Below are 13,808 nucleotides of genomic sequence, written 5' to 3'. Positions count from 1 at the left end.
CAGCTGATTGCTTGCTGGTTTTTGCTGGGATGGTGTCTGTTTACTTTTTAAAATTTTCTAGCAAAAGAGAATAAAAACCCTTTACTCTCTGAGAAAGTTCTTGCTGGACAATTCTTGCTGGGAAATTAACCAGACAGACTTAAGGCTTTGTATTATTTATGAACATTGAAATATGTAAATAAATACAAAATTAAATTTGCTTTCATATTCAAAGTTCATTTTAATCGCTAACTTCGCTTTTTTTATTTATTCATTTGCTTATTTTTTATCGAATCGATATGTAAAAAATGTAGTTTAAAAGTATATTCAATTTAAAAAAAATTGAAAAAGTGTAGAAAAATATCGAACATTGGTGGCGTCGTTTTTTATTGGGATAGCTAATACAATTTTGTTTGTTGTTGATTTATTAGTTTAAAACAACTAATTTATTACTGGAAAAAGGTTGGCTTTGTAAGGGGTAAGGCAGGGAAGACTAGTTTCGATCCACCCCACTGGATCTCATCTGTTCCCTTGTTTGTGGATATTCTCCACCGAAGTTACTTTTCAATAACTTCTTCAACAAGAAACTTTTTATACCCAAACATCAATCGTCAGCTCGAAGTGTAAAGGTGAACAAAGAAAAAACTTCAATGAGAAGTGTTTTCTTTGGCAACCTAACACAACTCCGACGAAAGTGTTTGCGAAACAAACCAAACCTTTTCCCACTGCTGTGTCGTCTAATTTCGACGAATGCACATAACAAAATGTAGTTGGTAGCTTGTCGCAGCCAACCATACAAACGGTGCCAGTGTTTCTCAAATCGAACATTGGTGGCTTCGTTTTTTTAATGGGATAGCTAATACAATTTTGTTTTTTCAAAATAGTCTGGCTTAATCCCATTGTTGTTGTTTTATTATTTTAAAACAACTAATTTATTACTGGAAAAGGTTGGCATCCTTCGCCAAGGGGTAAGGCAGGGAAGACTAGTTTCGATCCACGCCATTGGATCTCATCAGTTCCCTTGTTTGTGGATATTCTCCACCGAAGTTATTTTTCAATAACTTCTTCAACAAGAAACTTTTTATACCCAAACATCAATCGTCAACTCGAAGTATAAAAGTGAACAAAGAAAAAACTTTAATGAGAAGATTTTCTTTGGCAACCTAACACAACTCCGACGAAAGTGTTTGCGAAACAAACCAAACCTTTTCCCACTGCTGTGTCGTCGAATTTCGACGAATACACATAACAAAATGTAGTTCGTAGCTTGTCGCAGCCAACCATACAAACGGTGCCAGTGTTTCTCAATTCGAACATTGGTGGCGTCGTTTTTTTATTGGGATAGATAATAAAATTTTTTATGAATTAATTAGAGGGGGCATGTATATTTATGGATTTTAAGGAATTTTTCAAAGCAGGGAAATGACGGTGGTCGCAAGGGAATGATATTTAAATATTAAATTTTGTAAGATTCATTTGTCCTTTCATTGTTTTAATTAACTACAGCCTTGACTTTGAAATTGGTCTATTTGGATATATCTCCCAAATACAATTTAACATATTCACAGTGGTGTAGGGTATCATATAGTCCGGCCCGGTCGACATGATCCTTTCCTTATTGACTATTTATTTTTCATCTGCATTTCTACTTTTTCTTTATGGTTCCATGATGTATTTGATGGTTTGTTTAAAAATTCTATGACAAATTTATTTAATAGTTATCATAGATTGAATAATCTCGAATTTACATTAATTATACGCACGGTAATGACGACACGGTAATGATGGAAACGTGAGTATTCTTGGATATAAATGTGCAAATTATATTTTTTTTATAAAATTTGAAATAATTAAATACAGACTAAAAAGATTAACATACACATACCATTAATTTGGAAATTATAACATATGTAAATAACGGAAAATATACTCACCATGGGAATGACGAAATTTGTGAAACATGCACAAAAACCACTGAACACTTCAACAGCTCTAACACAACTGACTACATTTTTCACTTCTGTCGATTATCTTTAAAACTAACGGGAATTGTCGTTACTTTGACAGATTACTTATAAACAAAAAACCGGTTTAAAGCATTTTTTCTTAATAAACACATTGACGCACGGGAATGACGAAAAAAATTGGGACACAACTAAAATGTCTCAAAAACATAATTTAAAAAATAAAATTATATTTATGAAATCAAAATTGACTTGGTTCATTCTTCTAGAATAATTCGGCGTACTTCATTTATATATTTTAATAAATTAATGAATATCAGTGTTTTTTTTTTAACACAAAACGGTTGGCGACGCGCACGGTAATGACGTTTTGCACCTTGCGACCAATTTTTTGGATGTAAATACATATGTATGTAAAATATTTTATTTTGTTTTTCGGACCTCGTTAAAGTACATTTTGTTTTACTTACCCCCATTATTACAAGTCTTCTTTTGTTATATTTTGGATTTACCGCTTAACTTAAAGTTCCGCTTAACTTAAAGTTAAAAGTGATAATTGAATTTCAAGGAGGAGTTTCTTGGCATTAACTTTTAATGTAAAAATTATAGCTTCGTTCCAGAACTTTTTTAATGGCAAAAATGGTAAAAGAGCGAACGATAAATTTTGCTCTTAGAACACATAATTTTTCAAAAAGTACAGGAACGGAAAATGTAGTAAGGTTAATAATAAATATGTCAAGAATAAAAAATGACAAACATCATATAAAAATATATGTATGTAGGTTTGTCTGTAATAACGAATTGTGATTTTAAATTTATCTTTTATAAATCAAATGTTACGTACCAAAAGAAATGAGAGAAACAACATCTGATGGAAGTCTTTTTCTTGGTCATTTAGACCGGAAGTGGACATGAAGGCGGATGTGAGTTCCAGGCACAGTTGTATCAAATTATATCAAAATATACTGGTCTGTATCAATAATTGTATCCGCGCCTGCAATCAGTTCCTATAAATCAAACAATCAATCAATTGCCCTTCACCATATAAATTATGGAGGCTTAAACAAAAATTTCAAAGAAAGTATGCGATTTTAATACTTAAATATAAATTTTGTACTCATAATATAAAAGCAACAATGAAAATCATGTTAATAAATCCCTTACAAGTTTATTCTAATCTCATTAGTTACTGGACCACCATAATGACGTTTTGGAATTGAGTTTATTTATTTAGCCTATTAAAGTTGCATTAATTTACTTCATCACTATTAATACCAATAGGATCCGCTACACTATCGCGTGTTAACATCGGCGAAACATACGATCCATGGGGGCCACGAAGTGCAGTGCTTGAAACTGGCTATTTGGATTGAATCTAACACTTGTGTGGTTCTTCTAGGTTATTTGGCTTTTTAATAACTTATTTAACTTTCGTCGAACTATGCCCCATTCGAACGGACGTACAGGCTGACTGGGATGGACCTATCCTTTCCATTTTGAGGTGTTAGTGGGAAAGATAACATTTGGCATATGGGAAGCATTGGGCTTTTTTATGCCGATCATTTGTTCCACCCTGCATATGCATGAATCTACAAACGTTGAAGGGCTTGAGCAATATAAACCATGTTAATGTACAAAAGATGTGATTCCATTTGCAAGATCCCTGTAACAATGTGCGATGCCGGTGTTCTGGAAGATAATTGCTGATGGTTTTTCACATAAAAACGTTGGTCCCAGTTGCCGCAGTTGAACTGTAAGATTGAAATTGTTTAATTACGGGCTTTCCTGAAATCTTTTAGTTCATTACCACGAATTTTTATTAAACGATTTATGAATTATTTGCGAAAAATCTTATTTCTATTTTGTTTCAATGTTTTTTAATCCCAATTTACATTAGGCGAGTTTACTTGCGGCAATTGTCATTTTGTGGGAGAGAGAGGTGAGGCATATGGTAACCCTTTGCCTCTCAGCACCCTCTCTCATCAACAAACTGACAATTGCCGCAAGTAAACTCGCCTAATGTAAATTGGGACTTATTTTCGGTTCTCTCAAAAACTGTCAAATATTCCTGTTGATAAATTTCCTACTTTTTACACAGCCAAATTTGTGTAGTAGAAAATAGTAGAAGAGAAAGCCATTTAGAGCCAATTTTGTTTTAAGAGAACAACAAATTTTGCCAGTTTTTTAAGTACAGGAACGCATTTTATCAAAAAATTGTAAAACTAGTACTAAGTAGTACTATTTTGCAGGTTCTGGAACACAGCTTATATTTTTAATGCCTCAAAATTGGTTTAATTTGCTTTTTCAAATCCATTAGATAGTAAAAGAACACATATAATAATGGCCCATATTCTGTTTCTAAAAATTTAATTTTTATCAATATTTTTAACCCTAAATGCCTCGGGACACAGAAACTAGTCTTTTCGCAATATTCACCCATTAGGGTTCCTTGTTGTAAAAAAACCTATCTACCAAAAAATGGGGACTTAGGTTCATGTTTTGGTATAGCCCCATATAACGAAATCAACCGAATTGGGGTATCTTTACGGTGACCAATCGTACTCTATTATAGAGGACCGTACTCTATTTTAGGTGTCCGTACTCTATTTTTCCGACGTACTCTATTTGTCCTCTATTTTCATCATATGTACTCTATGTCCTCTATTTATACCCTATACCACAATGTGGAAAAGGGTATTATAAGTTTGTTTTGGTAAAAATTCATGTAACACCGCGAAATATTTTTCGGAGATCCCCAATGTGGTATACCAATCTTCATATCTCGACGAGACAAAGCGATTTTGAGATGTGTGTCCGTCCGTCAGTCCGTCCGTCTGTCCATTATAAATTGTAAACACGCTCCAGGCCGCAATTATGGACCAATCGTCACGAAATTTTGTATGGAGGTCGGGTTCAGATCAGGGATCTACCCTATTCTTATTGGTGATGATCGTGAAATATTTAGCGGGTGAAATGGACCAAAAACATAATATTTATCCAATTTTCTAGCGGCTCTGCAGATCTCAATAATAGTCCGATCAACGCGTAATTTTAAATAAGGTAAGAGTATATCACAAAGGAGAAGCTTGCAATTTGAGATGGCGATCGGATAATATTTAGAGGGTTAAATGGACCAAAACTTTTGTGTGAAAATTGTGAAAATTTGTTATATACAGGTTATATCTTAACTCCTGGAAGTGACATTCCGGTCAAGTGAGATATACTTGAAAGTGGAACGCTTGACCTTTCAATTGATGCCAATTATGTTGGTGTGCATGATCAGATAACAGAGTTACAGCCTAATATATTCCGTTATTTGCTTGTAGTGTAATAATAAACTCGCTAGAAGTCGCAATTATACATCAATAGTCACGAAATTTTGCACCGGGTAAGAGTATAGGTCGAAAAAGATGCCTACAATTTTGAATGATGATCTGATATTATTTAGCGGGTGAAATGGACCATTACTCTTTATTTTAATTCCTTGAGGACATATATATTTCCCAAAGTAGCCTACATATGGAAAAAAAACTACTGACCTTTCCTCTGATGTAAATTGCAATATAGTGTTTGCCAGATAACGGGCCTACTGCCTAATATATAATGGGTTCTGTGTAGAGAACCACATTTTTATCCCATGCTACATATTGTCTCTCCAAAAGTTTATGTAACACCACGAAATATTCGTCCTAGACCCCTTATTTGGTATGCCAAAATTCATATCTCGACGAGATAAAGCGATTTAGAGGTGTGTGTCCGTCCATTAAAAATTGTAAACAAGCTTAAGGCCGCAATTATGGACCGATTGTAACAATTTTTTAAGGAGAGTGGGTTCGGGCCAGAATATAAATGATTAGTTTTTAGTGATGATCGTGAAATGTTCAGGGGATGAAAATTAACCAATTTTGTAGCGGCTCTGTAGATCAAAATAATAACCCGCAAAATTTTAAACAAAGTTTGAGTTTATGATGAAGAAAAAGCGTACAAACCAACGTGAAGATCAAATAATACTTAGCGGGTTAAATGGACTGAAACTGTTTTGTGAAATTGGTAAAAATTTCAATAACGTAGCGGTTAAACAACGGGAGTAGTAGTACTACATAAGTGGGTTTCATTACATTTTAGTTTGTGTGAACTAAATTTTCCTTTCCTGCTACAAAAATGTCTTTGTCATGCTAGATAACTTTTTGGTTTTGGTCATAAGTATTATACATTACATCTCTGATATTTGATAATTTAATTTTCACAATCATTGAAAAGAAGTTCCGTGGAGAGCGATCGTCCAGGGATAGTGGTATAGGGTATCCCATGGTCGGCTCCGTCCGACTATAGACTTTTCTTACTTGTTTTGATTTATTTTACAAATACATGTGAATGCAAAGGTAATACAATGAAATCCGAGAAACCTAGGCAGAAATTTAACCAAATATTGTCGTTGTTGAAATGAAATCAGCCGTTTCAAATCACTGTTTATTGATTTAAACACTTCTGCACGCGCTCAAACCAATTACTGAAACACCTCCAAAACGTGGTTATTGAACGTGTCAACAGCATGTTCTGTCGATTGCTGTTTTGTTTCGGGCTTATACGCATCGTATATGGTTTACACAGCGATCGTAATTTTTTGAAATTTCGGTACGGAATCCATCGATAAGAAACCTTTTTTACGACAAGGTTTTCATGCAGTATGGGATGAATTAGCGGCAAGTGTCACAGATATAACTATCGTGTCACCTGGTCTGACAAATGATGTACATAGTTTCTCTTAGACGTACAAAGTTTGCCGTAAAATATATTGAATGTTTGGTGGAGAGCGGGAAGGATAGAGCTCCTCTACAATTAATTTCACAAAAACTCAATTTACTTTACGGAAAACCTTTTACGTGTGACTACCAAAGTTTCGGAGTCGAGCCATTTTTGTTTCGACTCCGAGGATAATTTCTAACAGCACTCAATGAATAAAATATACACAAGTTTCCAATTTTTTCCAATATGTTGGCCATTTTCTGCGGTGTTCCTTGAAAATAACTTTTGTCGAATATAATACTACTACAAAACTTCCTTGTTTAAAACTTATACAATTATAATAAAAATACAAGATCACCGAAATTTGAAACTCTGTGTAAGAGGTTCTGAAGTGGGCAGGCTTTCGCTCGGGAATATGAGCAGTTTAAGATCATTATCTTCTTGGAATACCATTGATCATAATCTTGATAAAGAATGTGTTCGATCTAAAACAAATATTCCAAAATATTTATACATTTCTTATCGTATATTGAGAAATCGAGCCAGCTTGCATATTCACGCTTAAGTTGAAACCCTAATTCGATTGTCATGGAATTTTAAGTTTGCGTTAGAGTATTAATTGGACCAATAAAGTTCTTGAAATTCGTTTTTGATAAATGTTGAAAAAAATTGTGGCCCGGAGTTGGAGCCAAGTTATTTTTTCGACTCGTCTCCGACTACAGCATAATTGCTCGACTCCAACTCAGGCTACGGAACCCTATTGACTACTAACTATAGGATGTTGCTTCATCGCGTGGTCATCACGTAGAAAATTGTGAAAAATGGTCGGACGAAAATGTTCACAAGTAAATTCCAATTTTTTTTGCAAATTAATTCTTCAAGACCTGTAAAAAACGCAATACGTGGTACGTCAAACCGCACTGAGTACGCTTATGCTAGAAAATGTTAATCTTTCCAATGGAAATGGTAAATGGCGCTGGCATTGTTATCAAACCCAGAAACTTATGTAGTAGCCCTCGTATGTGTACTCTATTTTCATTCAAAAATATTGGTCACCGTAGGTATCTTTTATGTTTTTATCTATGTACATTTCCAGACCGAATTAGCTGTAATTTAGAATTTAGGGTTGTCAAAAAACGTCTCCATTAAAAATTGGGGACATAGGTCAATGTTTTGGAATAGGCCCCATAAAAAGGTACCGACTGATTTAAATTATTTTTGGGTGTCATTTAGGTTTAAAGTGGTTAAGCAATTTCTTCACCATAAATCACAGTCCCATGCCCATTTTTGGGCACCATCGGTTTTAGTTTGTTTTTTACATTTTCGGGCAAAATTGGAAGTCATTTGGTATTTTAAAGTTCGCAGTAGGTAAGGACTTCCCCATCGAAGATTTTGTACATATGCCCGATTTCATGTGTTGTTTCAAGTTTTTAGAAGAATGAATTATTAAGTATTTTGGGATGCCAGTGGTCAAAAAACTTTTCCACCTAAAATAGTGGTATTGGTGCTTTCGTAAAAAGAAGAAAAACTAACCATTCCACATCAGTGGTGCGATTTTCTAACTCATTTTTTGAGTTACCGACAATTGTCGGTAAATTTAAAATGCTTATAGTTTTGTTAATTACCGATGTTTTTCGGTAAGTTAGCGACGAATAAAAAAGAGTCGTAAAGTTCTACCGATAGCAAGAGTATTGTCAACTTTTATTTGAACTTTTCATTCATAATTTTGCGTTTTAATTTTACCGATTTTTGTCGGTAACTCAAAAAATGGGTTAGAGAATCGCACTACAGTTCTGAAGATTTCATGGTGGATGGTATAACAAGTTCGACCTTCAAACTTAACCTTTTTACCATGGTGTAAGAAAGAAGGTGATACAATAATAGCAACCTATGTCTTCATTTGCTGTCAAAACATATTTTTAATCAAAAATAAATAACAAATATTTCGCTTCTATAAAAAATATCTGTGTACAACATCTTTGTTTAAGCTTCGCGAATAATATTTTAACGTTTTCTTCTAACTTTTGTGGATATTTCGCGCAAAAAAAATTTGACAGCAAATGAAGACTACAACCTAACGTCAACTATCACCTTGTTAAATTCGCCTTGCTTTTTACTTATTTTATTGTATCTGCTTATTCACATTTCCATTCCTTTAAACCAGAGCAAAGACGAAAAACTAAGTTGGTTTGAGCTGTTAAAACAGCGGTTCTATTCAATTCAAACAACATTTATCAAATTTTTTATAAAAAAAAAACACTAAAATATATCAGATTTCGTGAATATAAGAATGCTAAATTAGAGGTAGTTTACACTATCTATCAATGTCATATGACACGAAATAAAAACATTCCATATTTACCCACGGAGGCAATGTGGAGACGTAGTTTTTTTACATTTTTGCTGGTGTGGACGCACAGAGTATATGGCGTAAGGAAAATCTCCAATATTACACATATTAGCGAATAAATAACGATGGAAAATTTCATGTCGTATGACATTTACATATAGTGTAAACTACCCCTTAGTATTGAAAAATGCTGAATGGAAAATTTGCGGCTAAATACAAAAAAATAATGCTGAATGTAGTTGCAAAAATGCCAAAATGGTCACACTGCTTCTTACAACATACAAAATAAGCGCTATACGTCGCGCAAAACATATAGTATACCTCTTTTAAGTTCATTGGTTATTTGATAATAAATATTGCAGAATTCGCTTAAATATTATAGACTTTGATTAATAAAATAACTCTACCGATCAATTACTAGGGCATAATGTTGAATTTAAGCAAAGTTGGCGTCACCATATCACGCAATTTATTAGGTAAACTCTTTGGGTTGTCGATAACATAATCTCAGAAAAAGTGCAAAGTTCGAATCTGAATTTCACAGAACACAATTTGTTAACTATTCCCTAAATTTTATAGGTAACAGTACAGTTCGTACAATGTCTGGAAAAATACTTCAAGTAAGCTCTACGAGTAGTGATTATAAAACATTAAATATAGCTGTTCCCAAGCCTTTCGTCTTCAATGTGGAGTTGAATAGGCCAAAACGCTACAATGCCATCAATAAAGAAATGTGGATGTAAGCTTTGATAATAAACACATTAACTGAAATAAACTTATATCATTTACTTATTGCTTTAGAGAAATTAAGAATTGCTTCGAGAGCTTGAGTACAAATCCTGATTGTCGTGTTATTGTATTGTCTGGATCTGGTAAACATTTCACAGCTGGTACGTAATTTATTCGCTCTTAACAGGGTAACCTACATCTCAAGTTCGTTATTTTATAGGAATTGACTTAACCGATATGATTCAATTGGGACAAGAATTAGCCGAAGTAGAAGATGTTGCACGCAGAGGAGCTTACTTGGAACCACTGATAAAGTTGTATCAAGATTCAATGAGTTCTTTAGAAAAGTGTCCGAAACCAGTAATAGTCGCCACGCATGCTGCTTGCATTGGTGCTGGCATTGACTTAATTACAGCGGCTGATATTCGTTATTGTTCTAGCGATGCGTTTTTCTCTGTGAAGGAAGTTGAGATCGGAATGGCAGCCGATGTCGGTACACTGCAGCGCCTCCCTAAAGCCATTGGTAGTCAATCACTTGCTCGTGAACTATGTTTCACCGGCAGAAAGTTCGAAAGTTCAGAAGCTTTGAGTTCGGGATTAGTCAGCAGAGTTTTTCCGGACAAAGAAACGATGTTAAATGCCGCTCTAGAATTGGCGGAAAATATTGCACAAAAGAGTCCAATAGCTGTCCAAGCAACAAAACAGAATATCGTATATTCTCTTAGTCGCCCAAATCAAGACGGACTGGATCAAATTGTAAGTAAAAACATGGTCGTATATTTAACAAATTTAGACTTCTATTTTTTATTCAGCGTGAAATGAATAAACTATACCTACAATCTGAAGACTTCGCTCAGGCAGCAGCGGCTCAGCTAACGAAAGGTGAAAAACCAGTTTTTGCCAAATTATAATTTTAGTACCTCCTTATTTTCTATTACAGCATTTTGTACAGTGTTAAATGTTAATAAAGAAATCTTTTTTAATGCATCATTTGGGTAAGCCTTTCCATATTAATGGCATATACAGAATGTGACGGTATTAAATTGTGGTCATTAAAAGCTCGTTGACAGTCCTTGAGCGTTATTTCTTTCCTTCCTTTGGGATAGCTGAAATAAATGCGAATATTGAAAGGATTTGTTGTGTTATTTAATACTAATAACTCACATTTCTTCACATGCAGAAAGAAACGTAACGTCGTCGTTTGATCTACGCATAAAATTTGGAGATGTTATTTCTTTGTCCAATTCCAGAGGTCCATCATCGAGTTTTTGTCTTGTTACTGTGTTACGCAAGGATGGATCTTTAATTGGAGCACCCACATCGTAAAAGAAGGAACCTTCCCCAGTGACTTTGTAGTGTTCTTTTTTCATTATAATCGTGGAAATGAGGTTCTTCAGAAGAACTTGAACTGCCATGGCCACGTATTCTGCTACGCTGTCTTCCACATTGACTAAACCGCATTCCCATGCACCTATGAGGAAACGACCCAGAATAAATCCTGCATCTGGAAGAAAAAGTTCCTGGACACAATATCTCTGCGTGGGTAATATTTGAACGTTTGCCTCTGTGCCTACAGCTGGTCTTATAATTTTCATAGTATCTTCCATAATAAAATCTAAGAAGTCGTATGGCTCAAACGTTACACGGTCGGTAGTAATTCTTGAGCTCTTCTTTCGCTTTCCTTTTTTACTACTGCTTGCACTTCCACTGCTGCCTGTTAATGCGGTTGAACTGTTGGTTCCATATGTATGGCTAATTGTACTGTAGGGAGACGGTTGCTGCGGCATTTGAAACGCATCAATTTTATTTAAAATTGCTAAAAGAAACTGATTGTGCAAATGAATTTTTTCGGGTGTAAGGAATTTCCGCGACTCATAATCAAACTGTTCCTTAGACCATTTATGTCGGAACCACATTTTCATATTTGTTAGATACTTTGCGGCATTTTCTCCTAATGCAGCCATTAGTGCATTTTTGGCTGCCACCACCTTGTCAATCGACTCAGTCATAATCACAAGCAATTTTCCAAACAGTAATTTATGTGTGCAATTTTTTTTTAAAAATGAAGAGACAAAACACGATTGACCGATAAAGATGGGAATGACAGCAAAGGGCCAAGAAATAGAGCTGGCAAAAAATCGATGGCACTATCGATAAAATCGATTATATTTTAAAAATTAAATATCAATAGATAGTTTTGCCTGTCGATATTATCGGAACAAAAATCCCAAACCTAAAATTCATTGAAATAAATAGAAATTTGGCTGCTTTTCGGTTTTTTGTGTGAGAAAGTAAGCCCGTAGTTACACGTACACATTTTTCGGAAAAGTAAAATTCTTTTTTTAATATTTTTATAATATAAAAGCAATTGTTTATTCTCCTTTACATTTCTTTGAACTACTTTTGCAAAAAGTCAAGAAAAGCATTGACATTTCCGCCATTTTCATCTCCAAATTAATGGTGTTGACAACTTATCGATAATATCGATAGCAATCGACATTTTAAAATGTTATATCGAAAATATCTAATGTTGGGAACATCGATGGTTTGCCAGCTCTAGAATACAATTTACTTTCCGAAAAATTTGTGCGTCTGACAACGGGCTTACTTTCTAAGGCCATGTTTATATTTTAGCCTTTTGCAGGGTTAACCTTCTTAATGAGGATTTATTTGACGTATACGCAAAGGAATTGAAATTTGAAACCCAGTGCGTTTGTTAAATCCGGTTATATATAAACGTACTATAACATCCACAAAACCGACAAGCCGCGTAATTTCTATTTATTTCCAAAGATTTTAGGTTAGGACTTTTTTAAATCCGATAATATCGACAGAGAAAACTATCTATCGATATTAAATTTTTAAAAAATAATCGATACTATCGATAGTACCATAGATTTTTTGCCAGCTCTAACGGGACGCCTACGTCACACAGTAGAGCTGGCAAACCATCCATATTCCCAACATTAGATATTTTCGATATAATGTTTTAAAACATCGATTGCTATCGATATTATCCTTAAGTTGTCATAGCCATTAATTTGTAGATGAAAATGGCGGAAATGTCAATGATTTTCTTGAAATTATGCAAAAGTAGTTCAGAGAAATGTAAAGGAGAATAAACAACTGCTTTTATTTTATAAAAAATTTAAAAAATACATTTTATTTTACCGAAAAATGTGTACGTGTGACTACGGACTTAATTTCTTAAGGCCTGCGTACATAAATTGCCTTGCCTGATTGCCTTACTTTCCTGCTTCTTTTCTGACATAATAAAAATAAAAGAATAAAGAAGGCCGAGCAAATTTCGAACTGGGTTGCCCTTTTTTATTCTTTTATCAGAAGCAAGCAAGGTAAGCAGGCAAGGCAGCTTATGTACTCACCCCTTTACACCCACATAACCGAAAAGCTGCGAAATTTTTATTTATTTCAACGGATTTCAGGTTCGGGGTTTTTATTCCGATAATATCGATAGGCAAAACTATCTATCGATATTAAATTTTTAAATAATAATCGATATTATCGATAGTGCCATCGATTTTTTGCCAGCTTTACCACACAGGCAAGTTTTAGCTCTGTTCCTTCACATTCAAGAATCTTCAAGTTTTACAACTTTTTACTCTAAAAGCGTTCCTTTACTTCAGACACCATACAATTCATATAGAAGCAGATTACAACTTTTGCTACTTTTGCCGGTTTTACCATTTTCAAAAGTAAAGGAACAGACCATTTGGGATTGTGACAATCAATACATGAAATCAACCTTGGTACAAATACACAGGTAGCCGCATCGGCAATTGTTGGTAACATAAGATGTCAAAATTTGACATCAATTCAATGCAATTGACACATTTGGTTTGTTCCAGTACTACACATTTCTACACATTTTTACTCCGATAACCGATTTTTCCTTTATGTTATCGAAAAAAATAGTAAAAATGTGTAGAAATGTGCAGTACTGGAACAGACCAATAATGTTACCATCAGCTGGCTTGATAATGCTACCTGTATTATTGTACCATGAAATCAACTATAAATAA

At 34.3% G+C, this 13,808-nt stretch overlaps 2 protein-coding genes across 2 annotated transcripts; one reads left to right on the top strand and one right to left on the bottom strand.

The window, feature by feature from the left end:
• Nucleotides 1-9,217: 9,217 nt before the first annotated feature.
• Nucleotides 9,218-10,758, top strand: LOC141396987 (delta(3,5)-Delta(2,4)-dienoyl-CoA isomerase, mitochondrial). Its single transcript, XM_073972736.1, has 5 exons — nt 9,218-9,515; nt 9,619-9,778; nt 9,841-9,929; nt 9,989-10,524; nt 10,581-10,758. The coding sequence occupies exons 1-5, from the start codon at nt 9,467-9,469 to the stop codon at nt 10,677-10,679; spliced, it is 933 nt and encodes a 310-aa protein (XP_073828837.1). The 5' UTR covers nt 9,218-9,466; the 3' UTR covers nt 10,680-10,758.
• LOC141396986 (transcriptional adapter 1-like) lies at nt 10,544-11,911 on the bottom strand. The gene is made up of 2 exons (XM_073972735.1): nt 10,933-11,911; nt 10,544-10,874 (listed from the first exon to the last, which is right to left on the bottom strand). Exons 1-2 carry the CDS (start codon nt 11,775-11,777, stop codon nt 10,748-10,750), a joined length of 972 nt encoding a protein of 323 aa, XP_073828836.1. The 5' UTR covers nt 11,778-11,911; the 3' UTR covers nt 10,544-10,747.
• Nucleotides 11,912-13,808: the final 1,897 nt, after the last annotated feature.

The sequence above is a fragment of the Musca autumnalis genome, unplaced genomic scaffold (assembly GCF_047663935.1).
Source record: "Musca autumnalis isolate F117 unplaced genomic scaffold, ASM4766393v1 scaffold_3, whole genome shotgun sequence".
Lineage (NCBI taxonomy): Eukaryota > Metazoa > Arthropoda > Insecta > Diptera > Muscidae > Musca > Musca autumnalis.
Note: the sequence above shows the minus strand (reverse complement) of the source record. Positions and strands in the feature narration are given on the sequence as shown.

Bases quoted from the DNA above. Each gene is read 5' to 3' on its own strand.
- LOC141396987 (XM_073972736.1), top strand. From the start codon at position 9,467: ATGTTGAATTTAAGCAAAGTTGGCGTCACCATATCACGCAATTTATTA. The intron at 9,516-9,618 runs GTAAACTCTTTG...TAAATTTTATAG, and splicing joins CATATCACGCAATTTATTAG to GTAACAGTACAGTTCGTACA. The intron at 9,930-9,988 runs GTACGTAATTTA...GTTATTTTATAG, and splicing joins TGGTAAACATTTCACAGCTG to GAATTGACTTAACCGATATG.
- LOC141396986 (XM_073972735.1), bottom strand. From the start codon at position 11,777: ATGACTGAGTCGATTGACAAGGTGGTGGCAGCCAAAAATGCACTAATG. The intron at 10,875-10,932 runs GTGAGTTATTAG...CATTTATTTCAG, and splicing joins CTTTCTGCATGTGAAGAAAT to CTATCCCAAAGGAAGGAAAG.